The sequence below is a fragment of the Balaenoptera physalus genome, assembly GCF_965194825.1.
Source record: "Balaenoptera physalus genome assembly, chromosome: 6".
NCBI lineage: Eukaryota > Metazoa > Chordata > Mammalia > Artiodactyla > Balaenopteridae > Balaenoptera > Balaenoptera physalus.
The window spans coordinates 59,761,082-59,784,901 of NC_138885.1; the positions used below are offsets into that span (position 1 = coordinate 59,761,082).

At 37.8% G+C, this 23,820-nt stretch overlaps 1 protein-coding gene across 8 annotated transcripts in view; it reads left to right on the forward strand.

The window, feature by feature from the left end:
• Positions 1-23,820, forward strand: part of CSRNP3 (cysteine and serine rich nuclear protein 3) — a gene marked incomplete at its 5' end in the record, with an annotated part of 256,996 nt that overhangs the window by 216,536 nt on the left and 16,640 nt on the right. For all 8 annotated transcript variants that reach the window (XR_014264636.1, XR_014264637.1, XM_082465029.1 and 5 more), the window contains one exon: positions 13,341-13,600. Coding sequence is in view for 6 of the 8 variants with exons in the window: in XM_082465029.1 (XP_082321155.1) it covers positions 13,341-13,600 (260 nt within the window). The remainder of the gene's footprint in view (positions 1-13,340; positions 13,601-23,820) is intronic.

Consider the following 23,820-nt stretch of genomic DNA (forward strand, 5'->3'; position numbering starts at 1 on the left):
GCTCAAAGCTACCTATGGCCTCCTCTAGTCTTTCTTAATTTCAACGACTTGGAAAAGAAAAAGGGGTAACTTCTTCTGTTGATGGAAAGTAATTATATCCATTACCATCTGGGAACAATAATAGTCCCTTAACTCTTCCAAGATTATTCACATACTCAAAAAACATCCTACGTTATCCCTACTGAATTCTTGATCAAAGGCCAGAAGTCTGGGGGTCAAGGCAGGGTCTACCTCAAATTGATTCTGCTTCTCACATTTTTCGTTTTGCCAACTCCCAGCACCAGCTCCCTTTGGTGAATGAATTGGTCTGTGGCAGGGGTTGGAGATGAGTATTTTGCTTGTGAAAGTCACTTAAAACTTGGACTTAGCAACATTGAAGATCATATATACATGAGAGGGGGGTCAGGGAACTGGTTAGTGGAAAATGCTGAGAACCAAGATTCCAAGTTTGAGTTCACTCCAGACAATAAAAGAAACATAGAAATCATTGAGAAGTGGTGCTCCTCAAGATAGAAGAGGCTGAATCCTGCTTTTATTAAACACAGTATACTCATTCTGCTCATTTTTTCTCTTCCATCCCCAGGAATATAAAATCCTAAAATGTAGAAGGAAAAGAAACCTTTTTACACCTTTGCTTCTCACTTACATAACCCGAACCTGAGGTCACATTTAGCTTTGGAAAAAATATTTCTTGTAACAACCCATATGTCATAAGAGTAGCATAGGAAAGGGAAAACATAGATCCCAAAAGGAGGACTGTTTCTATACCTCCAGAGAATATATATGGATACACACAGTTGGCCCCCCATATCCATGTATTCTGCATGTGTGGATTCAACCAATGAATGATCAAAAATATTCAGAAAAAAATTCCATAAAGTTTCAAAAAGAGAAACGTGAATTTGCCATGCTCTGGCAACTATTTACATAATATTTACATTGTATTTACAATAATCTACATAGCATTTACATTGTATTAGCTATTATAAGTAATCTTGAGATGATTTAAAGTATACAGGAGGATGTACATAGGTTATGTGCAAATATTATACTAATTTATATAAGGGACTTGAGTATCCATGGGGGTCCTAGAACCAATTTCCCATGGATACCGAGGGACACCTGTATTCCCTTACATGCCCATAGATGTGATAGCAAATCGTAACTGGTACCACTCCTGGGAGCTGCCAAAATCATTCCCAAGAACTTTGGACTGATTCTCTCCTTTGGCAAGATGTTTGCAAAGGGAAATATCTGTGAGCTATGAAGAGACCGAGAGGAACAATGCTATATTTTACAGGAATAAAAATACCTCATGAAGCATTCTCTAGGAAACTCTTTAGTTCATAGACTCTTTATAGGGAAAATTGTTTCTTTATGTGTTTTGAATATTGCTTTCACATACTAAGTAGTAAATAGTTATGATGTGGGTGCTTATGAAATTTTTATTTTGCAAGAATTACAGAGTTTAATAAAAGTAGAACCCTATCAATAAATTCCACTCATTCATTAAAAAACTATGTATTAAATATATCCCCACACTATTCTAGGTGCTTGGGATATATGAATGAACAAAATAAATAAAAAATCTGTTGGGAGACCCTTCTCTGTGGGTTTTTGCATTCCTACATGTCTTTCTGAGGATGCCAAGAATGCACTGCCCTGTCCCCTCTATACCTGGGCCATTTCTCAGTGTTGTGTTTGTAGCAAGCAACCCTGAAGGATGAGGTAATGTCTCCTTCCTTCCAAGACAAAGTGCAGGCTTGCTTACCGCTTACTAAAAAAAAAGTGGCTTCCCAAACTTATTATGCTTTCAATACAATGCAAACCTACTATGCATGTAGCATCTATTTGACCCCTCCACATTGCCCCCGTAGAATCTGGGGGACAAGGAGTACCAACAAGAACAAGAAGCTCATGCTGCTTGCTGTACTGTGAACAATGAAGTAGTTTGTTTCTGACCCAGAAACTCATGTTTTTGCCCCCATCTGCAAAACATTAACAAGATAACTCTTTAGTGTCAAGGTAAAATCGTCCCAGAGAAGACAAGTCTCTGCCTTCATTCAGTTTACATTCTAGCCCGTATTGTATCGATTCTATCTTGCTTTCATATTTCAATAAAAATTTAAATCCTCCTTGCTTGCTTCTGCAACTTTTCTCAGGAGTTCATCAACCATGGTTTTTACTTATGTTTAATCACCACTATCAACAAAAAGAGAAAAATTAGATGACTTAGAATATGGCTGTTATTATACAATTTCATAGTAAATTAATAAATCTTGTGCAATATGATATTTTAAGGTAAGTACTTTAAGGCAAAGATAACAATTTAAATACTAAGAGACAGAATTGTTTTGTAGATCTATCACTAATGAACTGCTAAAGGCATGAATTTCAATCCTGTTTTTGCCAGAGGTCAATACCAATTAGTGATATTTTATCAACAGGATTTCTCTTTCAAAACCGTTTTATAATATTCAGATAACTCTTTCCCCTACCAGCTACTTGCTTTTTAGAGAGGGGTTTACCAACTCATTATTAATGGATTATTTAGAGGTTTATTATGGTGCCAGGGTTTGTTTTTTATGTTAGGTCTAGTGAAGTGTAAAATATAGCATATTTCAAATGGTTTGTAATACAAAAGTTATGTGTACCCTCAAGCCATGAGGACAATGTGTCCCATCTTCAATATGTAATGTTTTTTATTGAAAGGTGTCTCTGGAAAATAAAGTGAATAGAAATTAGTGAGGAAGGAAGACGCTGACCATGAGGCTTTAGGGGAAAACTGTCAAATGTCATCTTATCATTTAAAATTAAGGAAAATATATTTAGGAAATGTATATGTTTACTTATTTAGCCCATAGTTCAGTTATTCATTCATCGAATTTAGTTACACAGATATTTATCGAGTGAGTCCTCAGTGCCCGGCTCTGTGCTGTACGCTGAGGGTTCCCCAGGGAGCAAAATGCAGTCGTTGCCCCCTAGGTCCTTACCAGGCAGTGGAGGAGAAACACACACTCATATTATCTGTACCAAGGCAGGGATGTTCTGGAAATGTGTAGAAAGAGCATTTACCTCATCTTAGGGATTCTATGAAAGTGTTCCTGAAGTTGACATTTGAGCTGAGTCTCAATTTCTTTTTCTAGTACTGTTAGATATTGGGTAGTAATTTTATGCCAGACGTGATACTTTAGAGATTTCCTTATTCGTAGTTTTAAAAAGTGTTAAAACAGACAATGGGGGGATTATGAGAACTTGAAGAATATGCTCAATCAAAAAATATGTATGTTTGTAGAAAAATCATAAAGGTTTTCTTGTCTTTTCTTTTCTTTTTTTTTTTGACGTTTACAAGCCTCCCAAATCACTCATTGACAACCAGGAAACAGAAGGTACCTCAGTAACCCCAGCTGCCCCCCTCCCAGCTGCCTTCCCAGCCTCTGCTTTAATCCCAACTCTGCAGCCCTGGATCTCTTTTTGAAATTTAGAATTTCTAACATATGGAGCCAATAATACAGCATTGATGAATTTCTTCCTTTTATGTTTTTAACGATTTGGATTTTTATTGGGGGTAAGTATAATAAAGGCTTTTTAGGCTTAAGGGTAAAAAAAAAAAAAAATGTGATTCCAGATTTCATCCTTCCTGGGAAAGTTCAAAGTTCAAGTGTACTATCTTTGACCCAGTGTTGTTCTCCAGAATGACTTGATCTTAGAAGAGTTTTGTTGCTCTTGTTGTTTTAGAGGATTTTGCTTTGTTTTGTTGTTATTGTTGTTCAGTGATGTTCTGACCTGGATTATCAAGATATGTGAGGCTTGATGGGGCTATATGGTTGGATCAGATGAGATACTGTGTGGGAAAGTCATTGAGCAGGTGGGAAGTGCTGTTTAATCCTTCTAACAGGAGAGGCTCACGGTGGTACTGAGAAAATGTAAAAAGCAGCAAAACAGGTTAGTAGAGGCAAAGAATAGCAAATGTCTCCTTCTGTCATTGTGTGAGCATTTTAATCAAATGGCCTGCCTCATGCAGCTTTATTTTGCGTTGAGATATTCTATATCCCCAAAATATTTCTCCGATGGTGGTAATGAATTGCATTGCCCTCTCCGTTGTAAGAGCGTGGGTATTCTGCTGTGGAGCCATATGGTTCCCATTTATTTTAATGTGTCTTTGACATCAGGAGAATTGCTGAGACAGCAGAGGAAAGTGCTTACAACTTGGACTGCAGCCAGAACTGCGAATATTTATGTTTAGTAATGACCACCTTTTTTTCCCAATTAAAGAAACGGTATGGTCTTAAGATGGTATCCATATTGAGATTTTAATAAAATGAGAGTTTAAGTTTATATATTTTGGAAATAGCTGTTACTTTAGTAGCAGAGAAATGTATTTCTTAAGCATGAAGTTTTAGGGTTTAATTGCACATATGAGAGATTAAAGGAACAAGCTGGGAAGTAGGTGGTACTTATTTTCTCACTGATAATAATAAAGAAACACACTTTTTGTTTGGTTTAACAGCAATACCAAGATAGTAGTCTGCATATGTAATGCTTTCCATCTGTGATTCCTAAGGCTTTTAACAAAGGTAATTATTTCTGATAATATTCCTGTGAGGTAGATAAACATAATTCTGAAAATACTAATGGAGAGACTGAGAAATGAAGGTGCCCATTAACCTAATCTGTATAATGGAGATCAGCAAGTTTAGAATTCAGATTTTGAATTAAGTAAATTATCTAACAATTTATTATTTTCCAGGTATCAGGATAGGATAATATTTTCTCTAATTCATTAGTAATACTGTATGCTTATAATAAAGAAGCATTCTTTAAAAATGAGAAGACAATAAAGACCACAGTAATAATGAATGTTCCACATGTAACTGTTAATATCAGCTCTGTAGAAATCTTAGGTTCCTTGGAAAATTTTAATGTTATCTAAAAGAATATACATAGTGTGAACAGAGAAAAGAGGTGATAATATTGATCACAATTCTGTGAAATTGTTCTCACTAGTAATAAGGTCAGATGGCCAGTTGAATATATGGAACAGGAAAGAAATTTCCCAGCTTCCAGTCTGTTTGGGGCAGAACTGAACAGAATGCAGGGCCCAGATTTAGCAAAACACTTTATTATTATACTGTCTTTCGAATATTTTGCTTAAGGATTTTAATGTGTAAACATTAAGTGATGTATCATATAAACACACAATTTATCATATAAAGACCAGAAGGAAGACTTCATGTCAAATATAGAATTAGAACTCCAAGATTCATGATGCCTAGTACTATTTGATGGATGAATTGATGAAAAAGGAAAATTAGAATGAAACTTGGTAGATCGCTCAGTTAGTGGTACTATTTTCATCTACGGTTTAATCTAAATTTGTTTTAGTTTAACAATTCACCATCCCCAGTATTAACTGTATTTGATGTTGATGGCTAGCGCTTTCTAAGTCACATCACATTTCAGTGGAACAGCAGTTTAATGTAAGCAGGAGAGGGTCAGTGCTAAGTCAACTATATATTAGGATTATATAAAAGAGAGAACATGATTTCTTTTTAAAATTTTTGTTCTTTCAATTTAAAAAAAATTTTATTGGAGTATAGTTGATTTACAATGTTGTATTAGTTTCAGGAATACAGCAAAGTGAATCAGTTATACATATACATATATCCATTCTTTTTCAGATTCTTTTTCCATATAGGTTATTACAGAATATTGAGTAGAGTTCCCTGTGCTATACACTAGGTCCTTACTAGTTTCTTCCAATTTTTTAATTTCAAGTTTATAACTCTAAACTGTTGTATTTATTCCTACTTGTCCTAACAAGTATGAGAACAAAATGACCCCCTCCCTATTTTTTTAGATTACTCACAAGAATTAGGGGGAAAGTGCAGGGGGCACATTTAATAAATAAAAATGTGTGAATGAAAAACAGCTAGTTCTGAGAAATGACCAACCACTCTTTGTGAGTTAATCATCTTAATTATTTATGACATCAAAACTGGAAGGTCAAAGTTTGCACTTAATTTTTATATGCAGCTTTCTGAATTTACATCAAAATCCTGGGCAATAAACCTTATTTTTTTTCAAGCTGAGGATTGCAAGTAGATGATTACACTATTAAACCACCCCTATAATGTCAAATTGCAGTGTGCTGAGTGGCCTGGGCTGTAGCTGTCAGGAGAGACTCAGGAGAGAGCTGGTTCCCTCCACGCAGATCTCGTGCTTGCTTGTGTGGACGTAGCTGACAGACTCAGTGGACGACGACGTGACATGCATGTTCATGATCCAAAACAAAGCTTTAGCCTCAAGGGTCATCCTTTTATATTATTTCTGTTCTTATTAATTTTTTTTTGCTTAAATGCATATACAATATTTTTACATATCTTGATAGAAAATGTATTATCACACAGTCTCATGTGAGAGGGTTTTTTGGGTTTTTTTTTGGAACGCCTTTATTTATTTATTTATTTATTTATTTATTTATTTATTTATTTATTTATTTTTGGCTGTGTTGGGTCTTCGTTTCTGTGCGAGGGCTTTCTCCAGTTGCAGCAAGCAGGGGCCACCCTTCATCGCGGTGCATGGGCCTCTCACTATCGCGGCCCTCTCACTATCGCGGCCTCTCTTGTTGCGGAGCACAGGCTCCAGACGCGCAGGCTCAGTAATTGTGGCTCACGGGCCTAGTTGCTCCGCGACATGTGGGATCTTCCCAGACCAGGGCTCGAACCTGTGTCCCCTGCATTGGCAGGCAGGTTCTCAACCACTGCGCCACCAGGGAAGCCCTGTGAAAGGGTTTTTTGTTTTGTTTTGTTTTTGTAAACTAAGGATTTAACCAAAAGGGTCTCATCTTGAATTATTTCACTCAGAAGCTGCAGTGCACAAAAGACATTATTAGTCTCAAAAGTAATCCATTGGTGAATATTTTCATCTTGTTATAGGATGGAAAATACTTACGGTTAAACTACCTAATCTTGTCTACAAATTATAAACCTAGTCCTCCTCTACAGAAGGACTGACGTCAGAATGAAGACGACTGGTTCTTATGTATGTCTATCATATTTTATATTCGCCAGTCTATTTGCTGCTTTACTAATACATAAATTGGTTGGTTGGTTCGAGATGGGGAAGAATGGCATTTAGGAGCTGGAGAGACAGATGTGCTACAATTTGAACAGCATTTAGAGCTATCATTCACACTATAGGAAACCAAATACAAATTGAGACTTGATATCTTGAGTATCACTTCAAGTCGGAGCTACTCTTCCTTGATTTTTGCTTTTGAATGCTGCTTTCATAGAAATAAAGTCAGTAGTAAAAGAAAAAAAAGCCCCTGGTTTGCTCTTTGATGGATTCTGACATTTTCTTACACTTACTGACTGTCTCAGTTCTGATGAAATTTTGGGAAATGCAAAGCACTTCAATTCCAAAATATTGGGAATACCCCAATATTGTCTCTAACATGTTCAGTGTTTGGGAAAATCTCTTTCTTTCCTCTGTGATTGTTTTTGCCTGTGTTATATCCTTCATAACTGAGTATAAAATAACATACTGAGTATAAAATACCATAACATTGATTTGGCCATCACTTAATGTTACATACTTAAGGTAATTTGGATTTTGTTCATGATTGGAAGGAAAATATTCCCAATTAGTCTTTATTTTCATTTTGCCTCTCATTTACCCATGCCTTAAGATATTTCCTTCTTATCAGTCTTTTGGAATTGCTCCCACTAAAATGATTTACTACGGCCCTAAGTACCTTACTTGAGCAAAGTAACAAAATAAACACAACTGGGGCAAATATATTTGAGAAACTTGAGAATGTGACTTAAAGGAATAAAAGGGGACAATTAGAACAAGGAGGGATTGCTTTTGATAGCAAAATTGCCTTCATTTTCAAAGGAACTACTCCTATGTTTCTTGGTTACTAGATCCATTTTCACTCCTTACTTGTGGTTAAGATTTGAGACCGTGTGTGTGACACCATGATCAAGAGGGGCCAACTTTGACCATCATGTCAAGCTGGAGAAGATGTGAGAATATGATCACAGGAAATTTGCAGAAGTCACTTGTGAAGATTGAGGACATTTTTTTTTAATCTTAATAATTTTAAACACTGGAAATTGATTTAATATCTAAGCTGTTATGCTAATTTCTATGCAAAATATTTTCTGATGAAACTGGATTTTCTGTTTGAAAGGTAGTTTTCGTGCATGATTTCATAACTGACTTGATCTTGATTTGTTCTTCAAAAGGTAAGAAACAACATGCATACTTTCAGAGCCCCTGACTAATTTGGTCTGTATGATGCAAAAACACAAGTTTTTATTGCCCAGGATTGACCAAGATCAACAAATTAATTTCAGCAATCTTACTTTGCTTCTACTAAATTTCCCCCAAATAAATGAAAAATAAACTCAAAATATTGACTTACAAATCACCTGGTATTTTCCTTTTGAGCATAGCGCATAGAAGTATACTATTAACTTCAGACCCAGATGGTAGAGTTAATATTTTCCACAATTTACCCCTTGTTTAGCATCAGACTGGACCATAAACTCTCAACCTCCACGTGCCAACTTTAGTGCCAAAATACATAGTACTCTTTACTGCTTTCTGCCTTTCCAGCTATACCAGGGCTTTGCTGATAGCTGTTGACACTAAAAGAGCCAGGTGTGCCTTAAGAGGGTAACTAGATTGCTGCTCAAGCAGTGGCCCCAGAGTGACTGCACTATGGCTTCCATTTTTTCTTAAGTTATTTTATTGAAGTGTAGTTGATTTACAATGCTGTGTTAATTTCTGCTGTACAACAAAGTGATTCAGTTATACATATATATATTCTTTTTCATATTCTTTCCCATTATGGTTTATCACAGGATATTGAATATAGTTCCCTGTGCTATACAGTAGGACCTTGTTGTTTATCCATTCTACATATAATACTTTGCATCTGCTAATCCCAAGTGGCTTCCATTTTTAATCCACTCTGATCATGAACTCTTTATTATAATGTATGGTACAACTTATTTTATTTTATCTACTTATATTCTGACCCTGCCATTGTGAATCAGTCAGTTTCTCAACTCTCTTCTTCACTCATTTTTAAAAGCATTTTTTAAGGTTGGGTAGCTTCTGCAGATGGCTAATGTCAGTTACTCTGTGCTCTTTATTCCTTTAATTTACAAGGGTCAATATTATCTCCATAATATGTGATTATTTTACAGCAACACCAGTATGCCCTGTTGTACCACCATAATGGTCGTCCCAAAAGCTGTGTCCTGGGCAGGATATATAGTACTGTTGCATTTAGACACTTCTGCTTCAGGATGGTAATGGTGAACGGGATAAAAGAAGAGGAGCTGAGAGGCAACAAAAAATTAGCATTGTGTATGAAAACACACTAGTTATTTTTCAGAGCAGTAATGAAAGCCACCTTCTCCCTCCTCTTTCTTCTTGCTCTTGACCTCACGGTAGTAAAATGAACCCTGAACTCTGTAGAGACACAAAGTTGAGTTCAATCATTCTGTAAAGGGCACAAATTACTAGGTAGGTATATCAGGGAGGTTTCGGATTCCCTAAGGCAGATGTGCTGAGTGAATGTAATCTGTTTTTCCCTGACTTGAAGAACACAGACTCTTTTTTGATAACTTCATTCTGTGATGTTAGTCAAATCAGGGCCTGGAGACAGGAGATAGCCCACAAGAGCCCATTCTAGGACTCCAATTCAATCATCAGAAGAGAGACGTGAGTGGCTCCTAAGTTTAGGAAAGCCACGCTTAAAATATCCTTCATAAGGCTGATCCTGTGGCATTTCAAAGCCTTCCTTTTAAATATATCCCATAGGCTTTTTGATCATTGTTTCTACAGTGCTACTTATAATTTGCAAGTGCTAAAACAAGTATAAGCACATGTTTGAATTATAAACCCTAGGGATAGGAAGAAGCACTAATCCTAGTGCACTTTGACAGTGTTAGAAGTGCCAAGAGCCCAGGTAAAGGGCTCCTGCTCTCTGCCACTATCGTCTTCTTCCAAGCCTTGGAAAAACATCTCTTAACTGTCTTTTGGGGAAAGTGTAATCTGGCTTTTTGTGAAAGGATGGTACAATAGATTCATCCAGAAGGTTGACGAATTTTTTTTTTTTAATAAATTAATTTTGGCTGCGTTGGGTCTTCGTTGCTGCACGCAGGCTTTCTCTAGTTGCGGCGAGCCGGGGCTACTCTTCAATTCGGTGCGCAGGCTTCTCATTGCGGTGGCTTCTCTTGTTGCGGAGCATGGGCTCTAGGTGTGCGGACTTCAGTAGTTGTGGCATGTGGGCTCAGTAGTTGTGGTGCCAGGCCTTACTTGCTCCGTGGTGTGTGGGATCTTCCTGGACCAGGGCTCGAACCCATGTCCCCTGCATTGGTAGGCAGATTCTTAACCACTGCGCCACCAGGGAAGTCCGTGAAGAATTCTTATAATCTAAAAATACAGGTACAAAATCTAAGTAAATTTTTTTAAAAGGAAATTTGTCTAGAGTACTATGAATTGTCTAAAAAATAAGTAATAAAATTATCAGAGGTGTTTATAGTAATTATTTTAAATGAGTACATTAAAATGTTTTTATTTCATTTGTAAATTATGGCCTTGAAAGATAATGTCTTCAGGGCATCATTTATATGATATTAAGAGTAAAATAGGTTGAAAGTTATCACCCAAAAAGCAGAGGCTCTAGCCTGCTGTAAGGTGGTGACGGATGAGGTTGTCAGATAGGGTAGCAGATTACTGGGCAGATTATTGAATTTTGCTTTCTACAGTGATCTTTTACATTTTGACAAATTCTTCTCTGTTTTGAGATGATTTAAACATACAGTTATGAAGCAGATCAGAGCTTCTAAATCTAAGTTGAAAATTGTCACTGCTGCCAGAAGTACAAGTATTTTGCCGTGAACGTGTACATAAATAAATGGGAAAACTACATACATGCGTGAAAGCGTTTGCTTCCTGGCAATCTCTTCTGGAGAAGTAAAGCAATAAAGAGGAGGGAAAGTTGGGAAAGCTAAATTCTTGCCCAAATGTCCTACTTCTCTTGCTCTGTAATCTTTTGAGTCTGTTTCTTCTGTCTGAGTTTCTCATCACTGCAAGTGGAAGTTCCATACAGGCAAGGATCACCATCTGTTTTTTTCACCAGTATGTCCAATCATTTAGAAAGTGCCTGGCATATAGTAGGCCCTTGGTTTATATTTATTGAATAAATAAATCCTTGAAATGAGATGTATCATAGCAGCCTCTCTGTATTTGGCTTGAAAGTTTTATGGGGGAAAAATGAGATAAATGAACTTGAACCCCCTTGAAAGAATATTCTTATATAAATCCAAAGTGATGCTGTATTCACTTTTCCTTCATTGCTTATACAGCCTTCCAAATAGACATCATCTTTGGTCTACAAATAACAAATTTTGGGAGGATGTGGAGAAAAGGGAACCCTTGTACACTTTTGGTGGGAATGTAAATTGGTGCAGCCACTGTGGAAAACAGTATGGAAGTTTCTCAAAAAAAAACCTAAAAATAGAACTACCATATGAACTGGGTATATATCCAAAAAAACCAAAAACACTAATTCGTAAAGATACATGCACCCCAATGTTTATAGCAGCTTTATTTATAATAGCCAAGGTATGGAAACATCCTAAGTATCCATCAACAGACGAATGGATAAAGAAGCTGTGGTATATATATATGATGGAATACTAGTCAGCCATAAAAAAGAACAAAATTTTGCCATTTGCAGCAACATGGATGGACTTGGAGGGCATTATGCTAAGTGAAATAAGTCAGACAGAGAAAGATAAATACCATATGATATCACTTGTATGTGGAATCTAAAAAATACAACAAATTAGTGAATATAATATAAAAGAAGCAGACTCACAAATATAGGGAACAAACCAGTGGTTACCAGTGGGGAAGGGGGGAGGGACGATAAAAGGATGGGAGAGTGGGAGGTATAAACTATTGAGTGTAAAATGGGTGCAAGGATGTATTGTACAACGCAGGGAATATAGCCAATATTTTGAAATAACTGTAAATGGGAAGAAACCTTTAAAAAGTGTATAAAAATAAAACATTTTTTTAAAAGAGATATACAACCCCCCCCCAAAAAAAATAATCTTTGGAGTCTGCAGCAGTTGACATCTACCAGAAGCAGTGTGACACCAAACCTCAGCCTTGTTCAGCTCCCTTAGCATGACCTCAGCTCTCTACTGTGAAATGATGGTTAAAAGACTGGGCTCTTGAATAATGAATCCCAGTTTCACCACTAGTTATATGACCTTGGCCATGTTATTTAACCTTTGGTGGATTGGTTTCCTCAAACGGAGACATGGGTAATTTCAACACAAGGAGTTATAAGGATAAGATGAGATAATTCATGTAAAGTTCTCCGCAAAGTCCATAAATGTTAGCTGATATATGTATTTTTTAATGTCCAAGGAGTCCATTGTTTCTTTCTGTCTGTTTCATTCATTTCTTTCTTCGTGAAAGAAATAACTCAAATTCTGCAAGACTGGGTTACTTCACTACAAAATAAAAAGACTGAGCTAGATGACGTCTAGCATGTTCCAACTCCAAAAGGTCAGGATTATAATGTGTAGCTCTCTTTCTCTCAAATACAGTGTGTATCTCAACCTTCCATGGTGCTCTGTGCATCTTGATTTCCCTGTAACTAGTAATAAAGGTTCTGATATATCTCATGACGTTTTCAATTTTCTCAGTGTATACTTGGATTAAAATCCCACTGTCTGTAATGTTGTTTACTGGAGTTTTCATCAAATGAAAGCTTGGTTAGATTTAGGTTATAAAAATACCTAAATGGTGCCTTTGAGCCTTTTTTCGTGTAAATTTTTACTGCTTATTGGAATTTTCTAAAATTTAGAAACAGACATTTTTTTCATGCCAGATGCCTTCCATATCAAAATAAGAGCCAAAGTGTTTGTAGTATGTGTCTTTTCTGATTATAGTATGCTACGGATCATGTGAAAACCATAAAAGTAAAACTTAAAAGGTTAGGGGAAATGAGAAATTAAATTGTGCCACTGATCCACAGACTACTGGCAACTTTCCTAAAAGTTTGCTTAGACTACCTTTATAGAAGGACTTGAAAGTCTACTCTGCCACAGCTGGAAGAAAATAGAGGAAAGGAAAGAGAAATCGGTGCCAACTCTGAGAGACCACATTTTTAGTGTCTCCCAGCCAGAAAAGGTTGACCATAGGATTGAAGATCATCGAGTGGCAATTTCTAATTCTTCGCCTCCTCTGAAGACTGCTGCCCTGGCTGTTCACTGAACTGTCTCTTTCCCTTTCAGCTTCCTCCATCCTTAAAAGGGAGAAGCGACTGAGGGCGAAGAATGTACATTTCAGCTGTGTCACCGTGTACTACTTCACCAGGAGGCAGGGCTTCACGAGCGTGCCCAGCCAAGGCGGCAGCACCCTGGGCATGTCCAGCCGTCACAACAGCGTGCGCCAGTACACCCTGGGCGAATTTGCCAGGGAGCAGGAGAGGCTCCACCGCGAGATGCTGAGAGAACACCTCAGGGAGGAAAAACTGAATTCTTTAAAGCTAAAGGTAAAACAACCTTAGACGCTCACTTTTTTTTTGCCAAACCCCCATCCTTACCTCACTTTGGTTGCATTAACCATTTTCATATTTAGATCCACAGATTAAACTGGGCATTTTCCACAACAGACTGTCTGCTGAGGCTTTTTTAAAGCAAAAACAGTATGGTCGCTTCACTGAAAGCAGTGCGGAAAACTTACCTGACATTGTTTACTTATTCATCCTATAAATATTTATTTAGATCCTAGACCCTGTGCTTGGGCTGGGGCTATGTAGTATGAAACATAGATGTGGTCCCTTTTCTCCTGGAACTTGCGTATCAATAGGAAAGACAAATATTAATCATGTAGACAAAATAAAATCACATCTTCGTGAAGTGCTATGAAGGGGAGTTGCAAGGTGCTATGAAAGTAAGTAACAGGGAATTGTTGTGGTCCGGAGGTCAAGGAAGGTTTCCTCAAGGAAGTGACGATTGAACTGAAATCTGCACAGATAGTTAGACAGGAAGGGTTGGCGAGAGTGGTTCAGGCAGCAGGGAGAGCTGGAGCTGCCTCGTGGCAGGAGGAATCACGGTGAGCACACAGAGGCTAGCATGGCTGGAGCAGAGATGAAGAGAGTAGAGTACCGTGAAGGGGGGTGGGAGGTGGTTGGGCTTTGTAAGTCTGGTTAAGGCACTTTTTTCCTCTTCATCCTGATGCCATCAGAAGTTGTACAGGAGTCTTAAGCATGGGGTTGGGGGTGGCAGGGTAATGTGATTCGGTTCATGCTATGATGTGAGGATGGTTTCGGGGCAGGGGCAAACACGTTGGGGGAGCTTATGGAGTCAGACCAGGTAAGAGGCTATTACAGTGGTCCAGGAGAGAGATGATGGTAGGTTAGATTAGACTGATGGTAGAGAAAGGAAGAGAGATGGACAGAGGGAGTAATTTAGGAAATAAAATCAACAGTCCTTGATGATGGGTTGGATTAGGAAGGGAAAGAGGGGGACTGTCAAGAATGACTCCTGAATTTCTGGCTTGCAAAACTGAATGGGTTGAGGGTGATATTACTTTTCTCAATAGCGGGGATATGACAAGGAATCCAGGAAGAGAAGCAGGTTCAGGCCTGGGGTTGGGGGAGGGGAGCAGTGCGGTGGTGGTTATATAATGAGATCGTTTTTTGGAGATACTGTTTTGAGAGGATTTTGAGTTATCAAAGTGATGTCTGGGAGAGGTCCAGGTGGAGATAACTATTGTTGTGCCACCTTAGAGATTAAGTGGAGAGAAACACAGCTCAGAAAACCTTTTCCTCAAGCGGAGACACTCTTTATGTTTGTATTGATCCATCAGCCTATCAATACGTAGAAAATGCTCTCCCATCATTATCTAATGAAAAAGGAAATCTTTCTTAGGAAATCCAGAGTGCTAAACATAAAGGATCACTGGTTAAATAGCAGAAGCACCATAAGCACATCTGTGTTACCTGTACCTTTAGTTTCCAGTATGAAGTCAGTTGGCAGAGGTGTGATGTGTGTTTCAAAACACCTTGTTTTTATGTATTTTGCAATGTTTGCATGTGCTGTGTTCCCAATTTACAAGAAGGCAGTTGCTTAAATGAAGCTAGACACAACCTAGCCTAAAGTGTGTCTCATATTTCCTTTGGTGGTATTTTTGACAGATTTCAATGAAAGTCTCTTAAGATTTTTTGGTAGCAAGACACTGTCACTGTTGTTCTCCATGATTGCTTTGCATGTAGCCTAATTTAATGATAATGCTCAGATTTGCTTCTGAAATCCACCCTCTGCCTTTCTAACCCTCTGCAAACCAACTCTAACCCCTACCCAAAGGGTGAAGTCATTCTCCAGATTCAAATATTGGCAGAACAATAGTGATGACTGCTATTCATTAAGGGATTTTTATTTGCCAGGCATTTTATAAACATTATTTAATTTAACCCTAACAAAACCCCACTGGTAGGTAAATTATGAGACCATGTGTACAGCCGAGGAAAAAGAAGCACAAAGATGTTAAGTAACTGACTCACTCAATAGAAAACTGGTTGTATTATCTTGTTCCTTACTATTCTAAAATTAATTGATTATTCCCTATAGGTGTTGGGAAAGACAATCTCTGTACCTATAGGGAGTCGTCCCTTTCTGGGGTTTGGTACTGTGTGCAGTGGTTTTTTAACAGCTGGGGGACTGTAATTCTACCTGCGAGAAGATTTATTGTGGTGACCTTTGAAGCACATTGTACGTGCGATGGCTATTAGGGGGAGCTACACACCTGCAGGGTCCTTCCTCCATACCAGGCAATGATATATTCTGATACTATAATTTGTATTCAGTTACTTCTACCCTTTTATTTTTAACAAGCTAAAGAAGAAGCAAAAAAGGGGCTTCTATTATTGATTCACTTTTGTCATTGTGCTTAGTTTTGGAAGTTGGAGAGGCATTCATCCGAGTGGGTGTCATGTCTTGGTTTGTCACTGATAACTGAAAACATGCAGCTTTCCCTTTTGGTGAAGATATAAACAAAAGGCATTTGGATATCATCGCTCCTTCCAAATGAATATCAAGCAAAGAGACAATGGGATTCTGAGGTGATCTGATCCAAGCCTCACTATACTGAAAATATTCAAAAACGCAGAAACACATGTCACATAAAACTAATGAAAGATCACAGCAATGTGGACTCACTGGCTAAAAAAATCTGGGGGGAATTAATGGAGGAAAACATATATTTTAATTGTGATTCCTCTGGTGTATTAACTTTTATGAGTTTTTAAATATCACTGACTATGCTTGTCTAAGGTTTAACTACCCAAAATCTAACATTAGCTATCCAAAAACATTACCTATCCAAAAATTTCACTCTGATACTTGAAATTTCACTTTTAATGTGCCGTTTGTTTTGAAATATACCTCTGGCATAAGCAACAAAATGTGACTAAATTGATTCCATTTTTTGGCTGGAGCAGCAAGAGAGGGTCAGTAGCAGAGAGAGGGGGTCCAAAGAGGAAAGGGAGGATTATTGAAGACAAACTTTGCCACTTCGGTTTTGCCTGGAGGTGGTCCTCTGTGGGTGACAGTGAACTGCCCATTGAGTAAGGAGAGAGAAGGCAGCATCTGACAAAAAACACTTTCCAAAGCTCTCAGTATCAAACTTTTTCCTAAGCCCTTCCTAGGAAACTCATTGGACTTGGAACTGGGTAGTCTCCTTCCTACTTACTTCAGAACCAACAGCCCCAGAAGAGTAAGGAGAAGTTTCTCTTTCCACTCTACCTGTGTGTCTTTCCAGGGTGTCTCTCTAGGTTCTAAATAGTGAGCCCACTTATACAACGGCACCTCCTCCCATGGGGCCTTCATAGTGAAAGATTAGTAAAAAGAACACAGGCACGCATCTTGATGTTTCTTTATGTTTCTTTGGAAACAAAATAGGATAGAAATTTAGCTCTTCGTTGTAAAATATCTTCTTATTTAGTGATTCATCTCTTAATCAAATTATGAGTTTGATATATTAAGAAATAATATATGCAATTAGATCTGTAGAACAAATCCAATTTTATTTTGGGGGTTCAAGTGTGTCTTTTTTGTTGTTGGCATTGGTGTTGTCCAAACATTGCCTAGAAACAATTAATAGAGAAAGCTTATTGAATAAAGTGCATGTTCCTAGAAGAAATAACTAGCTTTAGATTTCTAAATTACAGAGCACAGTACTTTTTCCCTGTCAAGTCCATTCAAACATGTCGTACTCTTCACAGTAATCAATGCAGTCATCTTAATACTATACTTTTTTCCGAATTAAGTACTTAGATTTCATCATCTGCACTACATTGTTGAACAATTACATTAGACTTTATTGTCTAATATATAGACTGGGTCTGTAAAATGCATTAGGCATCTATTTATATGTTTCAAAAGAGCCTTGGCATTCGAATCGCCTCTGGGGTTACATCTTAGTGGATTCTACTACCTCGGTGTAGGAAATGTACCTTAGTTTTCACAGCTTTCACTGGACTCTCTTTCTCAATGTTTTTTCAACCTTGATTGTTTTTCCTCTCCTTTCTAAGATCAAGGCTTTCTCTACTCTTGTACCAGTTCCAGAGGCTTTCCAAGGTTATACAGTTTCCTCATGTGTTCCTTGACTAATGCTTGGTTGTTTGCTGTCTTTCTTCATAAAAAAAGAGTTACCAGATGGTGACTCTCCCATTAAGGAGCAACGTTGAAAATATCTCCATCTAAATCTCCTTCACCCCAAACCTTAGATTTATGACTGTGTGTTATTCATTTAGAAATTTACCTGTACAATATTATAATTCTTCCTCTTCACCCCCAGCCCTGCCCCTTGTATCCTCTTAAGAGTCTTGTGATTTAACTAACCTACAAGTAAAGTTCTTAAATACCTAGGAGATAGGAGGGGTTACAGGTTTGTGAGAGGTGGTTGACACCGAATATCTCTAACCTATAGTTTCCAAATGTGGGGATGTGGTTTTAACTATTTCCTTACACTACAGTTCTTGTTAGACGGGTCAGAATCTGCTGATCTTGGTAGTTTTAAACTCCACTTATTCCTACAGACCTTCTTTGTCAGCCTCTGTAGAGATTACTCAGGAGCATACTTAGTGCCAGTGCTTCCAGAATGCATCCCTCAGTGGAGGCCTGCTCCAACACTGAATGCAAAACTTTGATTTCCATTTGCCATGTCACGTGTACAGCCTATTTTGACAAGAACAGAGAAGACACACCTAACCAAAGTGATGCGTCCTGAGAGACTGGGCTTCAGCCCTGAGCAAATGCAATATAATTAAGAATAGGTTCTTTCAAAATATTGCTGGTATTTTCATTTAAATGGAAAACTTAAGCATATGTAATCACACCTCTACATTCTTCCTGTACAGAAAACATTGATCTTCTCATGGAGGAGAAATCTGGTGAACTGATTCTCCTGATTAAAATATGGGGTTCATGCAGCGGTGTGCTGTAGCCAGCTTGTAAATATTCTTCACTAAAGAGGATTGTGCTCATCTCTTCCCCCTGGTAGCTCAAAATCACCCATGATGGGAGCATTCACACCGTGCGACTTGCCAAACACAAAACTAACAGCACAATTAGACAAACAAATTCAACAACAAATTAGAAACACCCCTCCCTTTTTTTTTCAGAGACCCGGTTGTTAAATATTTATCAGCACATTTTTGGATTCATTTAGCTTATTAGCGGCCGCTAAAAGAGGCAATGTTTGTCTGAACCAGAAGGGAGGATAAAGGAATGTATGAAAAATTTATATGTCTTATTGTTGATATTATCATCTTTTCTGGTGACTTTTGGGGTGATATGTAAACCAAAGACTCATTGTAAATTCAGGTTGTTGAAATACTTATTAGCTGACAAAACAACCAAACATTTCTGGTTCTTCAAGGACATGATTAATCTGGTTCCAATTTGCCACCTGCAATTAACAACTAATGAGCCAAAGAATTATACTACAAGATTTGACGGAATATCAAAATGATATGAATGTTTTACTTCAGTTTGCCAGAGACCTTAATGACCAGGTTATCTATCCAGCTTGTAGCATGTAACCAGGAATTCCTTTCATCAAATACATGTCATGTGTGTATTTACATATAAAAATGCAGATTTGTATATCCAGCCTCTTACTATACATCTCTGGCAACCCAAAGCACACTGCTTTTTTAAAAATTTTATTGTAGTATAGTTGATTATGGTTACCAAAGACGAAAAGTGAGGAGGGATAAATTAAGAGGTTGGGATTAACATAAATACACTACTATATATAAAAGCACACTGCTTTTTGAGAAAGCCAATTCCATTTTGCAGCTGTAAATTGTTAGAAAGCTCTTCTTTCTGTTGATCAAATTGCTATCATCTAATTATACCTTTTGACCCTAATTCTGGCCTCTGAGGACATAGAATAAATCTTGTCCCAGTTCTCCAAACTCCAAGTGTTTGAAAGTAGTGTTGATGGACACGCAAATATTTGATAATAGGCTATATGGATGGGCTCCATGTGTCTCTGTTCTATAAGATTAAACATCCCTAGTTCTCTTCACTAATCCTGCTGTTTTTCAGACACTTTATGGCCTTGGTTACCTTCTTCTGGATATAATGCTATTTATTAATGTCCACCTCAAAATATGGTACTTGATCTGGACGTTGTACTCCTAGTGGGATTTCAGTATGTTACAGTATGTTACATTAGTAACATACCTAGTTCAGTATGTTACATTACATTCTCCCAAGTTGTGGACACTCTATCCACAGTATACACTAAAGGTACAGTAGCTTTCTGGACCTTAATCAATTTTTTTGTTCATATTATGCTGGTGGTAAGTAAAACAACAACAACAAACAAAAAACAAGCAAGCAAACACACAAAACCCGGGTAAATCAGGTCTGCATCATCACATAAATTAAAACTTTTTAGCATCTCCTGGGCAAGAATCCTCTTTAGTGCTAGACATGGTGTACAGAGAGGGATCAATAAAGTTTTGTCTTTTATTTTAATGAACCTAATCTTGTCATCTGAAGATGCGATTAGCCTGCCTTTTAGTTATTCATCCAACATATTATTTAAAAACTATATTTAACAAGACAGGGCCAAGTTCAGGATACCCTCTCAGAGTAGTGACCCTCAAGAGGAAAAGAGGGAGACTTCCCTGTCACCACCCTACAGCGACCTCCCTGGAGATTCCTTGCCAGGTGGGTCACTGCTGCCGATAGGATGAACAGGTGCCACATCCCTTATTGGTGGTGCAAAGGAGCCGAGCATTGCTGTTCTTTGAAACATTTTCAATGTTTCAACTAACTAAAAATCCATGCTCAACCATACTCTTATTACTCATCTTGTATTCCATCCTTCCATGTACAGAACATAAGAAATTTTGTCAGAGAATCTCAAGACTAGATCACTGGTTTTCTAATTATGTTCCATGGGGTCAGGGCTCTGGGTGCCTCACTCTTGCTTTTGTCTGTTTTATATGTTAAGATTCTTCATGGGCTTTAATTTGACAAATGGACATTCTCTCCCTAGTGAGCCCAGGCAACAGTCACTGTTCCCTCTTTTCACATGTACAGACCATCTGTTTAAATCATCTTTTCTGGAATTTTATCTAGAATTAGCACTTTTTAAAATAATAATTCACTTGCATTTTGATTACCTTTTAATTCCTTTCCCTATGACTCTTCACAGTTATTTGACTGAGCAATCATAACGTTAAGCTTTTTCATTGCTCTAAAACATGAATAGCCTGGGCCTGGGTATTCTTACATAAAACAGCTGAGTACTCTTTCACTCTCTCCCACCTCTTGTTTTTACATGAAATCCTTCCTAGCTGTTTTCCCATTTCTTGTTTAAAGGTTTTTCTCCTTGATAGAGACTGTGGAACCAGAATAAGAAGTAAATAATTCTACTTTGTGTCTTTGTATCTCCCCTCCCATTTTATTTGTCAATCATTTCCTCCTTCCCACTGCTTCTATAACTTCTTCATATATTTGGTTGCACTTACCACACTGTATCATATCTGTTACATGGTCATCTCCCCAGCAGGCTAGAAGCTACTTAGATGGAAGCACTGTTATACATATGTAAACCCTGATACCTAGTACAGCGGCTGGCAGCATAGCATAGTGATTAAGGATATTCATTCATTCATTCAAAAATATTTATTAATCAATTAGTATGAGGTTGCAGTTAACACAGTGCTGGAGACAGAGTTATGAGCAAGACAGATATGGTCCTTGTTCTCAATGTATTCACAGTATAATGAGGGAGATATACATAAAACCAATTACCAACACTAATATATTACTACAAAATTAGGCAGCATACTATGCTGATTAAACGCAGGCCAGGGAAAATGAGTTAAAAGTCAGCTGAGGAAATCAAAAGTAACACATTATTTCAACAGTGGTAGCTGTCACTTGGACCAGCTTCTTTTGCTGGCATATCTATTAGAAAGAACACCTCCGCAAGCCCACAAAATATAAACTCTAAGGAAATGCTAACTGGTGAGAATGTCATATCTTCAGCTGGCTTCCTGTCTTCTTTTTTGAGCTCTTGTTCTCTGTATATGAGTCATAGTTTTTTTTTATTTCTGAATGAGGTAATTATAAGGAAGCTTGTCTGCTCTTTGCCTCCTGCCCTACCGTGCTGAGATCAGCTCTTAGAGCATGGCTGCAACCGTATCCTTTTCTTTTCTTCTATACAGGTTTCCTATTACTCTAAGAATTTTCACTCCAAACTGGTCTTGTGAGCCTGGCTCAAGCTTTGGAGTCAAATAGACCTGAGTTTGATTCTCAGTACAATCACTAATTATCTATGTAACTAGACTTTGGCAAATTATCTTCTCAAGGCTCCAGTTTTCTCCAAATACCGTATTCTAAGGCATATATATGGAATCCAAAAAAAAAAAAAAAAGAAATGGTACTGATGAACCTAGTTGCAGGGCAGGAATAAAGATGTAGACATAGAGAATGGACTTGAGGACACGGGGTGGGAGGGGGAAGCTGGGGCAAAGTGACAGTAGCATTGATATATATATCCTGCCGAATGTAAGATAGTTAGCTAGTGGGAAACAGCAGCATAGCACAGGAAGATCAGCTCGGTGCTTTGTGACCACCTAGAGGGGTGGGATAGGGAGGGTGGGAGGGAGGCTCAAGAGGGAGGGGACATGGGGACATATGTATGCATGTGGCTGATTCACTTTGGTGTACAATAGAAACGAACACAGTATCGTGAAGCAATTATACTCCAATAAAGATCAATTTAAAAAAAAAAGAAAAAAGCACTGTTGCAAAACAAAAACAAAAGCTCCAGTTTTCTCAACTGTAAAAATACTTCCTAAGGTTGTTTGCAAATCAGGTGAGATAATTTATATAAAGTATGGAGGGAGTTCAGTACCTGGTTTTCAATCTATGGTAGCTTGGGCCATTCATTATACATATCATCATCATTATAATAGGCAGGAATCAGTGTTTGTGGAATTGAATTATTCTTTCACATCCTTGTTTCCACTGTCATTGTTACATGTGTTAAGAACTTTGTAATAACCAGGAGACTTTATTACTAAGAACACCTTTTAACCACTGAAGGGAAGTGTTTTTATTTTTATGGGTTTTGTTTTGTTTTGTTTTTAGCATTATAGTCAATCCACATTTTCAGTATTGTTTCCCTCTCCATAATCGTTTTGCATTAAATTAGTTTCTTCAAGCACTTAATTCATCAAAAAGTTCATCTCGTAGGAATTTACAGGGGAATATATCCACTACATGCTATAGCCAAAAGAAAACACAAAAGATTGAATGCTGAGTTGATAATCCCTACCCGCCCCCACTCACTCACTCCCCCGCCTGACCTGGTACTTGATTCAGGATAGTCTGAGAATCACTCCGCTGATTCTGACAGTAATGTGTCATGTGTCCCATCCAGCAAATGTATTTAGACGGGCGAAGGTTTTACTCTGTTGCGCTTTGGGAACTGTTTACTCATACTTAACAGTACATATCAGACAGATTTGCAAAAGTAAGGCGTTTCAATTCTGTTTAAGAAAAGTTATGGTCCTTTCATTTGTAGAGTGAGTCTGGACAAGTTTACACAGAGGCTCAAGAACTAAGTCCTATCTTAAGTAGCATCATTGGGACAAAGCAAGTACACACACACACACACACACCTTAAGATACTTCCAATACAGTAAAAATAAATGCACATATATATGAGATAAATATAAAGTAAGGATCACTAAATCAAATTATGAGTTAAGTCATTACTTTTCACCTGTAAAATGGCTAAGGCAGGGGAAGGGAGATGCTACTTTCTGAAAACCTGATGTTTATTTACTTTTTTGTTCTTTGCTTATGGATCAAGACAGGAAGGGGCACCACACAAATTCAGCCTGTCTGGCTGATTTGCTAGCCAATGAATGCATCGTGCTCTGTCCCATCTCAGGCCTTTGAAGCTGTTGTTGGCTCAGTGGGGAATACCCTCTGCCTCCACCTGTTCAGCTAAGTGCTACTCCACCTTCAGATTCAAGCTCAGATGTGAAAGTCTACCCTCCTCACCCCATCACCAGCCCCACCTCAAGGTGGCCCTCCTACATGGTTTCAATGCCTTGTATTCAAGCTCAGCTAGGAAATCCTTATAAACTGGATTAAAATTCCTAGATTCCTCTTCTCTTTACTCTCATCCATTGATTTCAAGACCCATGTCTTGTGCACCAACACACTTAGA